Below are 14,599 nucleotides of genomic sequence, written 5' to 3' on the forward strand. Positions count from 1 at the left end.
GGCCACATTTTTATTATCCTATTCATTGGGTTGTTTCCACTTTCTGGCTATTGTGACTAGGGCAGCAATGAACATGGATGAGCAGGGTCTCTATAGTATCATATAGAGTTCTTTGTGTATATGCCAAGGGATAGTATGGCTGAATCATATGGTGGATCTATATTGGGATTTTTGAGGAATTTCTACATCAAGTTCCATACTGATTACACCAGTTTATACTCATATCCGCAGTCAGTATGTGTTCCCCTTTCTGTATATCTTAGGCCAGCATTTGTCATCTTTTCTTTCTTTTTCTCTTTCTTTTTTTAAACTTAGCTATTCAGACTAGGGGTAAGGTGAAATCCTATAGTAGTTTTAATTTGTATTTCCCTGATGGCTAAATATTTTGAACATTTCTTAAATGTTTCTCAGTCATTTGTTTCATCTTTTAAGAACTCTATTTTTAAACTGAGTTTTTGTTTTCTAGATTGTGGGTGTACTTTGAATATTCTAGATATTAACTCTTTGTGGCTGGGAGAGGCATTTTAACTATTCTGTAAGCCGCCTTTTCACACAAACTATGTCCTTTGCTATGCAGAATATTTTTAGTTTTAAGTTCCTATTTAATAATTGTCAAGTCAGGTACAGTGGCACATGCCTTCAGTCCCAGGACTCTGCAGACAGAGGCAGGAGGATCTTTGTGCAGTTCAAGGTCAACTGGTGTACACAATGAGTTCCAGGACAGCCAGACTATATCGTAAAACCCTAAAAGTATTTAAAAAAAGAAACAAATTTTTGGTCTTAATCCTCATGCTACTGTGATCTGAAAATCTTATTATTTTATAATTTTTATAACAATTTAATTGATATTTTCATTGAAGAAAATCTTCAGATTTTTCTTTTAACCCAGTAGCTGGTGTAGAATGTATTTCATCTGTCTGCTATGTATAAAACAAAACATAATTTTAAGTCCTGTAAAGGGCACAATGTTTAATTCGATGTATTTTGTATCCTCAAGGGATTTTAATCCATTAGGAAAGTTAAGGCACATACATGTATGCTTATGTAATTATTAATAGTAAAGAATAATAAATTAAAAGAGCAAATATAAGTTTTCCCAAGGAGTTGGTAGGTAATCATATATAGCTCCCATAGACCAGTTTACAAGAGAAATGGCAAAGGTTTGCAGGTTATGTATGGATCAGGATACCCTTACTATCCTTATCTCTCAACAGACATGTTATCAGATCTTTAGAGTACATCTAAATCAGAACTGAGACTCCTTCCATAGTTAAATGTAATGCTTAAAAGGTTAGGTTTTCTTTGAGGTAGACACCATCAACTTAGATTTCACATTAAAGTGTGTATAATTCATTCCCTAAGAAAAGAGTTTGGTAGAAAGAAAAGGCAGATGGAATGGCAGGTGCCCCAATGAAGCAATAGAGGACAACGAAGAAAGAAATAAGATTCACACACAAAACGAAGAGAAGTGAAGCATTTACCTACTTTGCAAAATAGCCTGAAGACTTGGGAGCTATTTGAGAACCTAAATGTTCTGATTGATTCGTTTTATTTTAGAAGCTTGGATATTATAGCTATGCTTACTGTAGACAGATCCTCGTGCCAGAAGGTTTCTGGGTGTTTTGAGTAAGAATGGCCCCCGTAGGCTCATAGGTTTGAATGCTTGGTCACCAATTAGTGGGACAGTTTGGGGAGAATTAACAAGAATTAACAGGTCTGGCCTTGTTAAAGGCAGTGTATCACTGGGGGGTGGGCTTTGAGATTTCAAAAGTTCATTCAAGACTCAGACTCTTTCCCTGCCTGCTGCCTATGAGTCAGAAGGTAGAACTCGCAGCAATGGCTCCGGGGCCATGACTGTCTTCTTCCCACAGTGATGATCATAGACTAACCCTCTAAAATTGTAAGTAAGTCTCAGGTAAATGTTTTGTTTTATAAGCACTACCTTGGTTATGGTGTTGATTCACAGCAATAGAAAAGTAACTCTGGCTGGTGAGATGGCTCAGCGGGTAAGAGCACCTGACTGCTCTTCCAAAGATGCAGAGTTCAAATCCCAGCAACCACATGGTGGCTCACAACCATCCTTAACGAGATCTGACTCCCTCTTCTGGAGGGTCTGAAGACAGCTACAGTGTACTTACATATAATAAATAAATAAAATCTTTAAAAAAAAAGAAAAGAAAAGTAACTCAAAGAATAACTACTTACATAGTTATAATAACATTTCATTTCTGTGCATGCTCATTTCTTTAATCATTGAAATTGCTCAGATACTCAAAGGGTTAAATTGAATATAAATGAACAATTGACTGCTCAGACTAAATACCTGCTGGAAAACTGATTGCCTACAAGTTCATCTACTAAGAAAGCCTATTGACACAGGGACATTCAACAAAGTTCCAATTCATTGTCACCTTCTACTGGAACTCAACATATACTCAGTTCTGGATCATGTGGCAGCTGTTTTATAAATCCAAACCAATTTAGATGTACTCTTTTGAATCCTCCCTTCCCTCACCCTTAGCTAAAATGCTTCATCTGTCATGATCAGTTAAAGCCACTTGTTTACCAGAGTGATCAGAATTCCTAGAATACCATAACAAAGGTATGTGGCCTATGGTTCCTCATTCTTGGATTAACTTATCCTTGGATATGACTAAAACCCTTAACATGGTATAAACAAACTCATTATCTTCCTTTTTAAAAAGGAACTGCTCTCAAAACAGTAGTAGTAGTGGTCTTGATTGTAGCCTATGGTATTTCGGGCTATCTTATCTCTAAGCTCAAATCTCCAGGATCCTATCAAAACCCACCCCTGCTCTAACCTCCAAGCCAGTCACCAAATTCTGCTAATCCTACCTAGAAAAAGCTCCCCACTCTACACCTTCCTTTTATGTCTACTGTCCCTGCTTAGTTTAATTATAACCTCATAACCTCTCACCAAGACTATTACACATCTCATATTCCAGCCTCCTCACCCTCTCCTCCTATCTTCCACACCATACCAGGGTCATTCTTTCTATAACCTAATAACCATCATATGACTTTTGCTTTACACACTGCTTCCATCTGACTACCTCGTCTGTGAACCAAGTGTAAACTCCTTAGCATGGCATATGAAACCATTTATAATTCATTCTCAAAGTCCCATTCTACCATATATAAGCCTTAGCCTGGTACCTTACCGAAGCTGTCTCTTCTCTTGAATTGCCATGCGTGAACTTTGGAGCTCACCCCCGCCCTTTGTACATGATCCCTGTGCTAAAGTCAGCTTTCCCTCTCTCCTCCCCTTAGGAAATTACTAGTATCAACCCATTATTAGATCAAAAACACCTCCTTTTATGGACTAAATTCTGTTTTCCTCCAGAATTCACATATGTAACAAGGGAGTATCTGCTGATAAGCCAGGAAGTGAGCTGTCACCTAACATCACATTCAGATTCTCCAGTGAAAACTAAATGTTAATTTAAGCCAATCCATCTTATTTTTAACCTTAGCTTCAGTAGACCAAGACATTTTCTACTTCCCTTCCTTAACTAATTTCTCCTACTTCTTGTGCTTCAGCCATCCCCCTGCTTCCACTCTTACATTACCATTACATCCTAGTACTTTCCAAGCTATCTAATAAACATGGGATCACAGCCAACACATAAGATGGCAGGAATTGTGGGTGTTAACATAAACAAAGCTTGGTTCAGGGAGTACAAAAGGTCTGTCTATCCATACATTGGTGAATGAAACCTGAGCTTGTTTCTTTTAAAGAAGACTTTAGAAAATATCAAAATGCCTATTAGAAAATTGTTCACATAGATAACCAAGCGATAAGTTACACAAAGAGGAATCATGGCTTAGAGGGCAGGACAAGAGCCACCAAGGATAATTATGGGAACAGCACAGCAAAAGTCTGACTGCTTGTGTGGTGCTTTGAATAAGAATGGCCCCCATGGGACCGTAGATTTGAATACTTGGTTGTTAGAGACTGGGGCTACTTGATAGAGGTCAGGTGTGACCATGTTGGAATGGGTGTGGCCTTTTTTGAAAGAAGTATGCCATTGGAGGTGGACTTTGAGGTTTCAAAAGCTCATGCCCATTCTCTGTCTGTCTCTGTCTGTCTCTGTCTGTCTGTCTCTGTCTGTCTGTCTGTCTGTCTGTCTGTTTGTCTGTCTCTGTCTGTCCGTCTCTGTCTGTCCGTCTCTGTCTGTCCATCTCTGTCTGTCCATCTCTGTCTGTCTGTCTCTGTCTGTCTGTCTCTGTCTCTGTCTGTCTCTGTCTGTCTGTCTCTGTCTGCCTCTGTCTGCCTCTGTCTGCCTCTGTCTGCCTCTGTCTCTGCCTCTGTCTCTGCCTCTGTCTCTGCCTCTGTCTCTGTCTCTGTCTCTGTCTCTCTCCCCTGCCTGCAGATCAAGATGTAGAACTCACAGCTCCTCTTTAATACCATGTCAGCCTGTATTCAGCCATTCTGGTAATGGACTAAACCTTTGACACTATAAGCCAGTCCCAAGTAATGGCTTTCCTTTATAAGATTTGCTGTGGTCATGTCATGGTGTCTCATCACAGCAATAGAAAAATTACCAAGACAACTTAATTAAACCATTATAAGATCTATCTATCTATCTATCTATCTATCTATCTATCTATCTATCTATCTATCTCTATCTATCTATCTATCTATCTATCTATCTATCTATCTATTTATCTATCTATCATGACACAGTTGTGTGGTTCTCAAGTATGGATCTCAAAGACTGCAACAGTGTCAAGTCACAGTGTCAAAAGAATATATCACATATCCTTACCCATATGCCCTGGCCATACAGTATTGCTGCTAATTTACTTTAAAAGTTTTAGATAGACAAGCACCAGCCAAATCCTGTGGGTAAAATCCTAGTTTCCACCAGCTTTTATAAATAAGTTTTACTTTGCTTTGAATGCTGGGTATCGAAAACACACTTTACTACTGAGCTAAAACCTAGCTGACATTTGCTAGAAAAATTTTATTAGAGCACAATAATGCTTATATACTTGAGTATTTTCTATGACTATTTTTGCAATTCAAAGATAAAACTGAAAAACTGATACAGAAACTCTATGGACTGTCAGTCAAAAGTATTTAAGATATGACCATTAGTATGTTGACATCTGATCTATATCTGATGGTATAAACATATGTGTGTATTTCAAAACAATTTAGTGTAAGTCTCCTGCTCCAATAGAAATACTTATTTGGAATCAGTATTACAACAGATTTCCATATATCACACATTCTTACCTGTAGTCAGAAGCATGTCAGAGGATTTCTGGCCCTTTCTGAATAAGGAATAAAAACCTAGTGGATTCTATAATCTGTGCCCTTAGGAATGGTATCCTAGTCCTGACTCCTACTCCTGACTCAACAAACCTGGCTCTGAGTCCCGATTCTTAAGTCTCTTGGAGTCTTAGTCTATCTGGTTAGCCAAATCCTGGTACTAGAATACTGTTACACATGCTTATGATGACTGGCTTTAATGAAGCTTCAATAAAAGGACAGTACAGAGGTTTCATTGAACTTAAAGAATAGTAGTATGACTCTCTCCACATTCCCTAAACAAGGTCCACAGAAGTAGAAGAAGCCAGTCTAGACAGACTGACTTTACTTGAGAACATGGCAAGGAAGAAACTGTGACAACTATAGGAGACGCTTCAGTTTTCCCTGGATCTGATTGGCTTACTCAGTCCCCAGAAGCTTGCTAAGAAGACAGTCTTGGTTGTCTCTGTCTCCAGAAGTCACCTGTCGTCGCTGGAGAGCCCCAATGCTGAGCACCCACCTTGTACCACGATCACGCACAACCCCAATCCCTCTCTTTCCATTAACAAAAGGGAAAGAGCACGGAATGAAGTGTAGGAGTTTGGCACTAGGACATACATGCAATCTTTGGGAAAACTTGAGTGGGTACAAGGTGGATGCAGCAATGAATGAATGGAGGAGAGATAGAATCTACAAATCATAATAAGGGGGTAAATGTATATAGTATTAATCTGTTCCAGGGCTCATGGTTACAATCGTGGGAATAAAATAATATAAGTATAACATTTGCAACATTTAATAAATTATCAAATATGGAAAAATTAATCCCATATTCATGTTATAAGTTCCAGGGTTATTTCAGAACCGAAAATCTATCATTGAGGTGGCAATGCTTGGAACCAAGGACCTAAAACAATAAATACATAGCTCAGCTGACTCTGCGCACGTAGGGCGGGGATGATGTCTTTGATACCAAACTACACCCTTTAAGTGCGAGGAGTGAGCCAACAGCTACTTACCAACTCGCAGCTACGTACCAGCTTAGAAATTTCTTTTGCAGGCTTAGGAGCGGAGCTGCTCACCTCTCTTTCTGACACCCCAAATTCAGGTTGAAAAGATGATGATCCAAAAACTTGAATGAGATAGGAGTCAAAATCTTCACAAATTTTTTTAGACAGCTTTTGCTTCAGAGTATCTTTTTTAAAGAACAAAAAAGCAGAAAAGGGAGTTAGTAGAAGCGGAGAAACTTTACTCAATTCCTCTTTAAGGAGACCAGCGCTGTCCTTAAAACAAGCTACCTCCCATTGTTGGAGAAACACTGACAAGTAACTACAGAGGGAAGCATTTTTATATTACCCGTAAAAGATTATGTCAAATCTCTTTATTTAATGATACACTCTAGCACAGCTGGCATAAGTAATACCAATGGCCATGTATGCAACGTGCCAGCTCACTGTGTTATTCTGTAAAAAGCTAGCCTCCTCCTACTATATAAATAGGCCATTGATCTGGTTTTAGGGCTAACAATAGGTCAGTTTGTTCCAAAAATATATCTGTCATTATTGTAACAAGTTAAAAACTTTATTAAGTTGATAAAGCCTTAATTCAATTGTTAAAATATAACCGTTTTCTCAAGTGTGTGACACTTCTGATCATTATAACACATGAACAGTCCAAATGAACCATGTTTATCAGATAACCTACCCATTAGCCAGCAAAACAGTAAGACAAAGAAGACCCAGATTAGTAAAGGTTCTGAGTATGGTAAGTTACCCAATGGCTGGCAGTGTTGGTCATTGGTGTAGGAAGGGCCTGAGGTACTGAAGAAGTACCCAGCTATACAAGACTCCATTCTCAGATTGGTAGATAAAGAAGAATTAAGTCTGGGCCCTGTCAAAATAAGTCATCTTTACCGAAGGATCGTAACATATTTTTACTGTGAAACTCTACTGCCCTAGATGAAATACAGATGAAACAGTATATTAGTCTGTCTCATTGGTAAATATCAATTAATATGAAAAGATCTTTAGTATAAGAATGTCCCTAGGTTATCACAGTGACACTTCTGAAGGTTAGTCTTAAGATAAGTCACTAACATAAGGTAAGCAACTAGAACATGACCTCTGATCCCTGTTCTTTCATCTCTCATTGCTTTAGATGTCTACAACTTTATCAAGTTTTGTCTTTATTTCTTTTCAATTTTAGGGTTTGTTGTTTGCTGCTATATCCTTTGTTCTAGTTAGGGGACTTTTGAACAGTAACCAATGTAAACAATATCCTAAGTCCTATTCTTTTCCTCCATTCCTATCCACTGCATGAAAACTCCAGTTAAACTTCACAGCCAGCTGCGCACTTACTACACATGAATAAGTTCAGGATTGTGTCCTCTATACTCAACAATAGTACACTTAGTTTTTAACTTTCTGTACTTTATAGGTTATAATGTAATATTGACAGAATCATCTTTAACTCCCTGACTGCAGGTGCTGTGACACTGCAAAGAACAATATATATTCTTTTCCACCGGTGCCGACTACCTTGCAGGGTAAAGAAGTCGTCAAACTGATACACATGTTCTGTATCAGTAGCAATGAGATTCATTTCTTCGTGAAAAATTTCAAAGTTGGGGTCATCCTTCTTCACCACCCCAATCACAAATATCTCCACGTTGGAGTCATTGGCATCCTTCACCACGTCTGCCAGCTTCTTTTTATCTCGGGAATCTGTCTGTCCATCCGTGATCACCAAGGCCACCTTCTTTACACCTGGCCTTGCCTCTTTGAACATGTCATTAGCTGCTTGAAGAGCAGTGGCTGTATAGGTGCCTTCCCCCAGATACTGCATGTTGTCTACCACCAGCTTGAAGTCATCCTTGCTGGAAAATTGCTTCAGGCTAGCCACCTTCTCCACCTTGTGGCTATAGTTGATTATGCCTATTCGGGCTGTGCCAAGGTCCAAGGCAACCCGGTCAGCCAAAGTCTTCACAAAACTTTGGATGATCTGAAAGTTCTCTGGTCCCACACTTTCTGAACTGTCAATCACAAACACCAACTCCAGTGGAGTCTCTTTGCATTTGGGCCCACAACCTAAAAGATGAATGTAGAAATAGAAACACTGAAGAAATGAAAATAATCCATTAAATATTAATATTATATAGATAGGACAGTGGCAAGAAGGTTGGGAATGAAACAAAGACCTCAACTGTGTCCTTCCTTTCCTGTTTAAGTGGGAACAATTAATACTTCTCTTTTCTCTCTGGACTCTATGCTTTAGTCATTCATTCATATATATGAGCTGTTTTGTAGAAATTCCCTCCAAATTGAAGCATTCCAACCTATAGGAAAGCTCCTTAAAATGAAGATCCAAAAGGAGAAAATCAACAACTCACAAGTCTCAGAAAGTCACTGAAGTTTACCAGATTCATATAAAAGCAGAAAGGGCTGCTGAAGAGAAGCAGGTCTTGTTTTGTGTTGTGTTGTTTTGTGTTTTGCTTTGTGTTTTGCTTTGTGTTTTGTTTTGTGTTCTGTTCTGTGTTCTGTTCTGCTCTGCATGCAAGCCTAGCCCATACTAGGCTTGTCTTCTGGTAATGCTGATGCCTTAGAGTCATTTATGTTCCTGTAAGTGACCCCCTCCCATATATACTGCTGAGAGTCACCCCAATAAACTCATTTATTCACCAAGTTGGAGTTTGATAACGTTGTTACTTTGATCTGCCATGGGTTCCCTACCTGATGTAAGCAGATATTAGTTTCTATTGCTCCACTAATAGTATCACACAACAAAAGGAGAAAATCAACAACTCACAAGTCTCAGAAAGTCACTGAAGTTTACCAGATTCATATAAAAGCAGAAAGGGCTGCTGAAGAGAAGCAGGTCTTGTTTTGTGTTATGTTGTTATCTACAGTGTAGTAGATAATAAACACCTGTATGTCCATTTCTTACATTAAAATATAAAATCCTCAGTGGATATCTCTTTATTGAAGGGAACCAGAGGAGGAATGGATCTGGGTGAGAAGAAAGTTAGGGAGGAACTGAGAGGAGTAGAGGGAGGAGAAACTGGGTTGGGAATGTATTAAAAACAAAACAAACATACACACACATAACATTTTATATATATATATATATATATATATATATATATGTATATATATATATGTATTATATACCCTTTATAAAACTTAGTCTGCTCTGTATAAGCCTCTTTGCTTTTGTTTCTCTCTCTCTCTGAGAGGTGACTACCTGAGTTTGTTCTCTTCATTCTACAGTTTGTATTTAAGGTACAGCCCGATGTTACAATTTCAACCTTCGGCCTTATCTTTAAGTAAAACTGGAGATTTATGGTATGACAGATGGATAAAGTGACAGATGGTAGAGTTTAATTGGCATGAGAGCCGCTGTTCTATGAGGTGACTCCTTCACCCCCTCTCCCCGTGAGGACTATTAAGACTTCCACATATTCTATGCTATCAAGGAGGCCAGCAGTCCATCAGTACCATGAATCCTTTGACAAGAGGGTCTCCAGTAAATACTGGTCAGTAAGTAGATGGGGTCCCCCCAAATCTAATCCAGAATCCATGTCTAAATTGTCTCATTACCAGATGTCTCGGGCTGGCTTTTAGGAGACAAAGAATTGCTAGGATTTTGGTGCTATTCTTGCCTCTGTCCACTTCAAACAGGGAAGTCATCATTATCCCATCCATTTTCTGCTTTTAGCTAAACTTTTTCCTTCTTCCCTCTCTCTAGTAACTCTAACTCTAATGTGTCAGGCATGGAAGAATTTAGATTTCCTTGTGAAACAAGGCAAATCCCTGAATGTCTTCCTGCTTGTGAGATTGAAAGCAGTTGCAGAAATCGCATTCCAAACTCACTTTGGAAAGAAACCCGGGCTTAGGGGTAAACATGTGACAATCACTTAGCTAGTCTCCAGGTGCCAGTGGCTTCTGCAACCAAATCTCCATTGTGCCAGTCAGTTCTCTTCCCAGACTCAGGTAAGCTACTGACTACAGATGAGCACAGTGAATATAAATGCCATGTTACCCACACCCTGGAGCCTCCCACTGCATAGACAGCTTTGAAAAAAAAAAAAGAAAAAAAGAAAAAAAAACAAAACAAGAAAACAGTTGCCTAGCAGGGTGCCTACAGCCTCCCTCGGTGTCACCTCTCCATTTTCCACTGACTTTTCACATAAGATTCCTATCTCCCCACCAACAATGCACATGTATCTCCTGAATGATCCATGTTAGCTCAGCAACATAGGGCACAGTGGGGCTGATGTCATATAGAGCATTTCACATTCTTGATAATTAAATCTTACCACATATTTCAATGATAAGTTTGATAATTTCTTCTCTCTGGGGAAAAAGAAAAATGTATTAGCATTAAATTTATGACTATAGCATGTTTCCTGCAATCATTAGCAATTCGTCCTATAACTGACAATGGACCATTTGATTCACTCCTTCACTGGAGAAAAATGAAACAAAAAGCACAAAAGTTGAAAGGTGGATATAATGTGTCATACACCAATGAGGCTGAATAGTGAAACTTAATAGCTTGGGCTTTTAGATCTTTTTGTAACTTCAGTACACATCAGCTGTGGGCCCCAGGCTATCAGAGGACATAACAGTTTCTGTGTCTCAGGGTGATGATGCAGATTATATGAGGTGAATGTGCACAGGTCTGAGCCTATGGGGTACTGTCTCTGCAAGGATGCTGCAAATCAGCAAAATGATTTAGTCTGTGTGCTAGCCACTAAGGCAAACACCGAGGCCTAGAGTCCCCATACTTCAATCTTGTTCTGTTCCAGCACTCAGTTCTTAAAGTTCCCTCCTCAGTTTTCTTTCTGATTCTTTATGAAATGCTTTTAAAAGCTCCTCCCTGTTCCTGATCTATTAGCCAGGCCCTGCAGGACAGGCTTCCCAAAGTCAGTCTACCAATGCCACAACGCTGCTTGTGGCTTATGTCCAAGTGTTTAGACAGATGACAGCAGCCAGACATGGAGCTGAAAGTGATGATCTCAAGAACCACAGATCTCAACAGGTAAGAACAGCAGAATCAACCAAAAAAGAGAAACCTATCAGGTGCAAAGTGGAGCTTTAAAGAACAGATCAAAAACGACAGAGTTGGGAGAGACCATATATGTAACTGGAGATGCAGATTAGTTAACAGCAGCATTAATGGAAACTATTGAGGTTCTTTTCATCCAACCATGGTTTTATTACAAGTTAAGTGAAAACAACGATTCTTAATGCGATGCAGGGTTGCACTAATCAAGTTATATAAGAAGAAGGTGTCAACAATGGTCTCTCTTCTTCTGCCACACTTTTCTGTACTCAGAGTTGATATATCTAAAACTAGGATAAGTGCTGAAAAGGAAAGTGTATGTATATATGTTAAATATATCTAGAAAGGAAAAAATGTAAGTATTTCATCTGGTTTATTAGAAATAAGTTCTCACTAAGTAGCCCAGGCTACCTTGGGATCTATAGTCTTCCTCCTGGGATATACCACCACATGAGCTTCTAAGGACTGATACCTCCAATAGTTGAATAGAAGGAAACTAATTTTATTTAAGGCACAGTATTAGTTATTATTACTACACAATCACACTCTCGATGGGGAATAAAAAGGGTTGAGAAGTAGCTAAGGGAAGGTGGTGGGGAAAGAGGGATTTTAAATGGAAGCAAATGCTCATGGGCTTGTTCTGGGCTATGGACGAATGAAGAGAGGCAGGGAGGAGCTGGGTGTCTGAGCCCCAGGAAGTTTGGTGCATCTCTGGGGCATCTACCTGAACACGCTCAGATGACTGTAGGATGTAAGTTCTGGTGCTCTAAGGAGTGCTCCAAACTATAGGCAGATTTATGGTACATGTAACTGTTTAAACAGGGACCACAGCCAGTTTGCCCAAAGCAAGAATGCTCAGCCTTTTGGTTTTTCCAAATTTATTTATTTATTATTAATATTACTATTATTACTGTTTTATGTGTATGTGAAAGAAAGAGATAGAGACAGAGATGAGGAGATGGGGGTAGGGAGAGGTGGAGATGGTACTTGCTACAGTGTACATGTAAAGTCTCATGGAGGTTTCAGGAATCAAACTCAGGTCGTTAGGCTTACACTGTATGGGGACAAACACCCTTATCCACTGAGCCATCTCACCGGCCATCTGTTAGCCTTTTATAAAACAGTGGATTTACCACAATCTGAAAGGGTGCTTTCAATATTCACAGCAAAAACAACAGTGTATTTTGATTTACCCTATGCGATTTGACTATGCTATTCAGTTAGCATTTCAAAATATGTACCCTCTTGCCTTTAACTGCTGACCTTCCCTGTTGAGTTTAAGGACAGGAAATTGAAGCCTGAGTTCAAACAATGGGAAATACCAAGGCTGAAAGGGGAGGAGGAATTGACAGAACCCAGTCTTAAAAAAATAAATCATATAATTAATGCATAACTGGCTGAAGTGCTAATAAGTAATAATAAAGAGTCTAGGCCTAAGTGGGACATTTATATCTCCTCGTTCAAGGCTCAGACAATATAGCATGAGAAAGAGTAGCAAAAATATAGTAGCTGAAGGATAAGGGGATGAGCCAAAAAAAGACTCCTGGGTACCCCACAGTTATTTGGCTCATGAACTCACTACAGTTGTGGCTACCTGCACAAGACATGCCCATGACTTAGGGTGGGTGTTGTTTGTACATGCTCAGCCCAGGGAGTGGCACTATTAGAGGGTGTGGCCCTGTTGGAGAAGGTGTAGCCTTTTTGGAGCAGGTGTGTCACTGTGGGTATGGGCTTTAAGGCCCTTATCCTAGCTGCCTGGAAACCAATATTCAGCCTTCAGATGAAGATGTAGAACTCTCAGCTTTGCCTGCACCATGCCTGCCTGGATACTGCCTTGTTCCTTCCTCGATGATAATAGACTGAACCTCTGAACCTTTAAGCCAGCCTCAATTAAATGTTGTCCTTTATAAGACTTGTATTGGTCTTGGTGTCTGTTCACAGCAGTGAAACCTTAACTAAGACAGTGGGAGAGGCACATGAGGCCTCACTCCTTCATGGGGCCCAGGCAATCAGTGGTTGGTGGTTTTTTCCATCAGAAGTATCTGAAAAGTAGGCTATGTAAATAACCTCCCATCTGTGGTCATGTAAACAACCATAATTAAATTCGCACATGCACGCGCACATGCACATGCACATGCATACACATATACAACATGGAAGTTTGAAGGGGAGTTTCTGGGGAGAATGGGGTTCAGCTAAACAGAGAGTGGACAAGAGAAACCCTCTATCTATCTATCTATCTATCTATCTATCTATCTATCTATCTATCTATCTATCTATCTATCTATCACAGAAACCCACTATAGATTGGCCTGCATGAAGCTGTCAAAGAATGAAGAAATTTACAAAACAAAACCTTCTGTTCGAGAGATAGTCTCCTGCCCCAAATATTAGCAATATCATTTTGTTTCCTCTGGCCTGCCCGCCCCCCCCCCCCATATTTCTAGCAAAATATTCATCACATGGTAGATGAACTTATGTCTCTTTCTCCTGAATTCAGGGTCATAGAGTCTCATATTTTCCACAGCCTCCCACTTCACAGTGCATATCTGTAAGTCTGGCCACAGTAAATACCCAAGGAATGTTGGTGAAATGAGTGTACAGACGACTAAATGAAAGCAAATAGTTCTACCCCACCCCCATGTTAGAACAGCAAGGCAGGAATTAAACCAGGGGGAATGCTCCTTCCATAGTTCACACACAGTCTCTGCTACTATCAGCAGGCAGCTGCCACACACATGGCTCTACTTTCATTGTAGACATCTTTGGGGATCCTATTGGTAGGGGACATGAGACAGAAGCTGTGGTCATGACAAGTCAGACTCCCTTCTCTTGTAGGTTTTCCTGCCACTAGACATAAGATTTGCATCCCCAGATGATAACTGAGGGAAAAGGAAAAAGAACTAAAGGTCTCCTTTTCTAATATCCAGGGAGGGAAATGATTTCAAATTAGAAAGGAAAGGAAGAGTTTGAATTTGCTATGAAAATTCTAGAGCCTTCCGACCCGTTAGAATTTTAAAAACCATCTTAAAAAAAAAAAAAAAAAAAACAGTAAATGAAAACAGTAGAAAACCATTTGTGGAGATTCAACAGACAAAATGCATGTATAAGCATAATCCCAGCTTTGAGATAACTGCTTTCTCAGCACTTCCTTAAGGAACGAGCTTGAGTAAAAGGAGCCCCCAGCCTGCTATCAGTGAGAAAAGGCACAGGAAATAAAAACTCATTTGGTCTCTGCCACTTCTCTTAGGCAGATCA

At 39.5% G+C, this 14,599-nt stretch overlaps 1 protein-coding gene across 1 annotated transcript in view; it reads right to left on the bottom strand.

The window, feature by feature from the left end:
* The window catches only part of Col28a1 (collagen type XXVIII alpha 1 chain), a 173,094-nt gene that overhangs the window by 10,833 nt on the left and 147,662 nt on the right, over positions 1 to 14,599 (bottom strand). Inside the window, exons 30-32 of the mRNA XM_021191488.1 lie at positions 10,593 to 10,629; positions 7,816 to 8,364; positions 6,316 to 6,473 (exon numbers count right to left, since the gene is read on the bottom strand). Coding sequence (XP_021047147.1) covers positions 6,316 to 6,473; positions 7,816 to 8,364; positions 10,593 to 10,629 — 744 coding nt within the window. The remainder of the gene's footprint in view (positions 1 to 6,315; positions 6,474 to 7,815; positions 8,365 to 10,592; positions 10,630 to 14,599) is intronic.

This window comes from Mus pahari, chromosome 2, assembly GCF_900095145.1.
Source record: "Mus pahari chromosome 2, PAHARI_EIJ_v1.1, whole genome shotgun sequence".
Taxonomy (NCBI): Eukaryota; Metazoa; Chordata; class Mammalia; order Rodentia; family Muridae; genus Mus; species Mus pahari.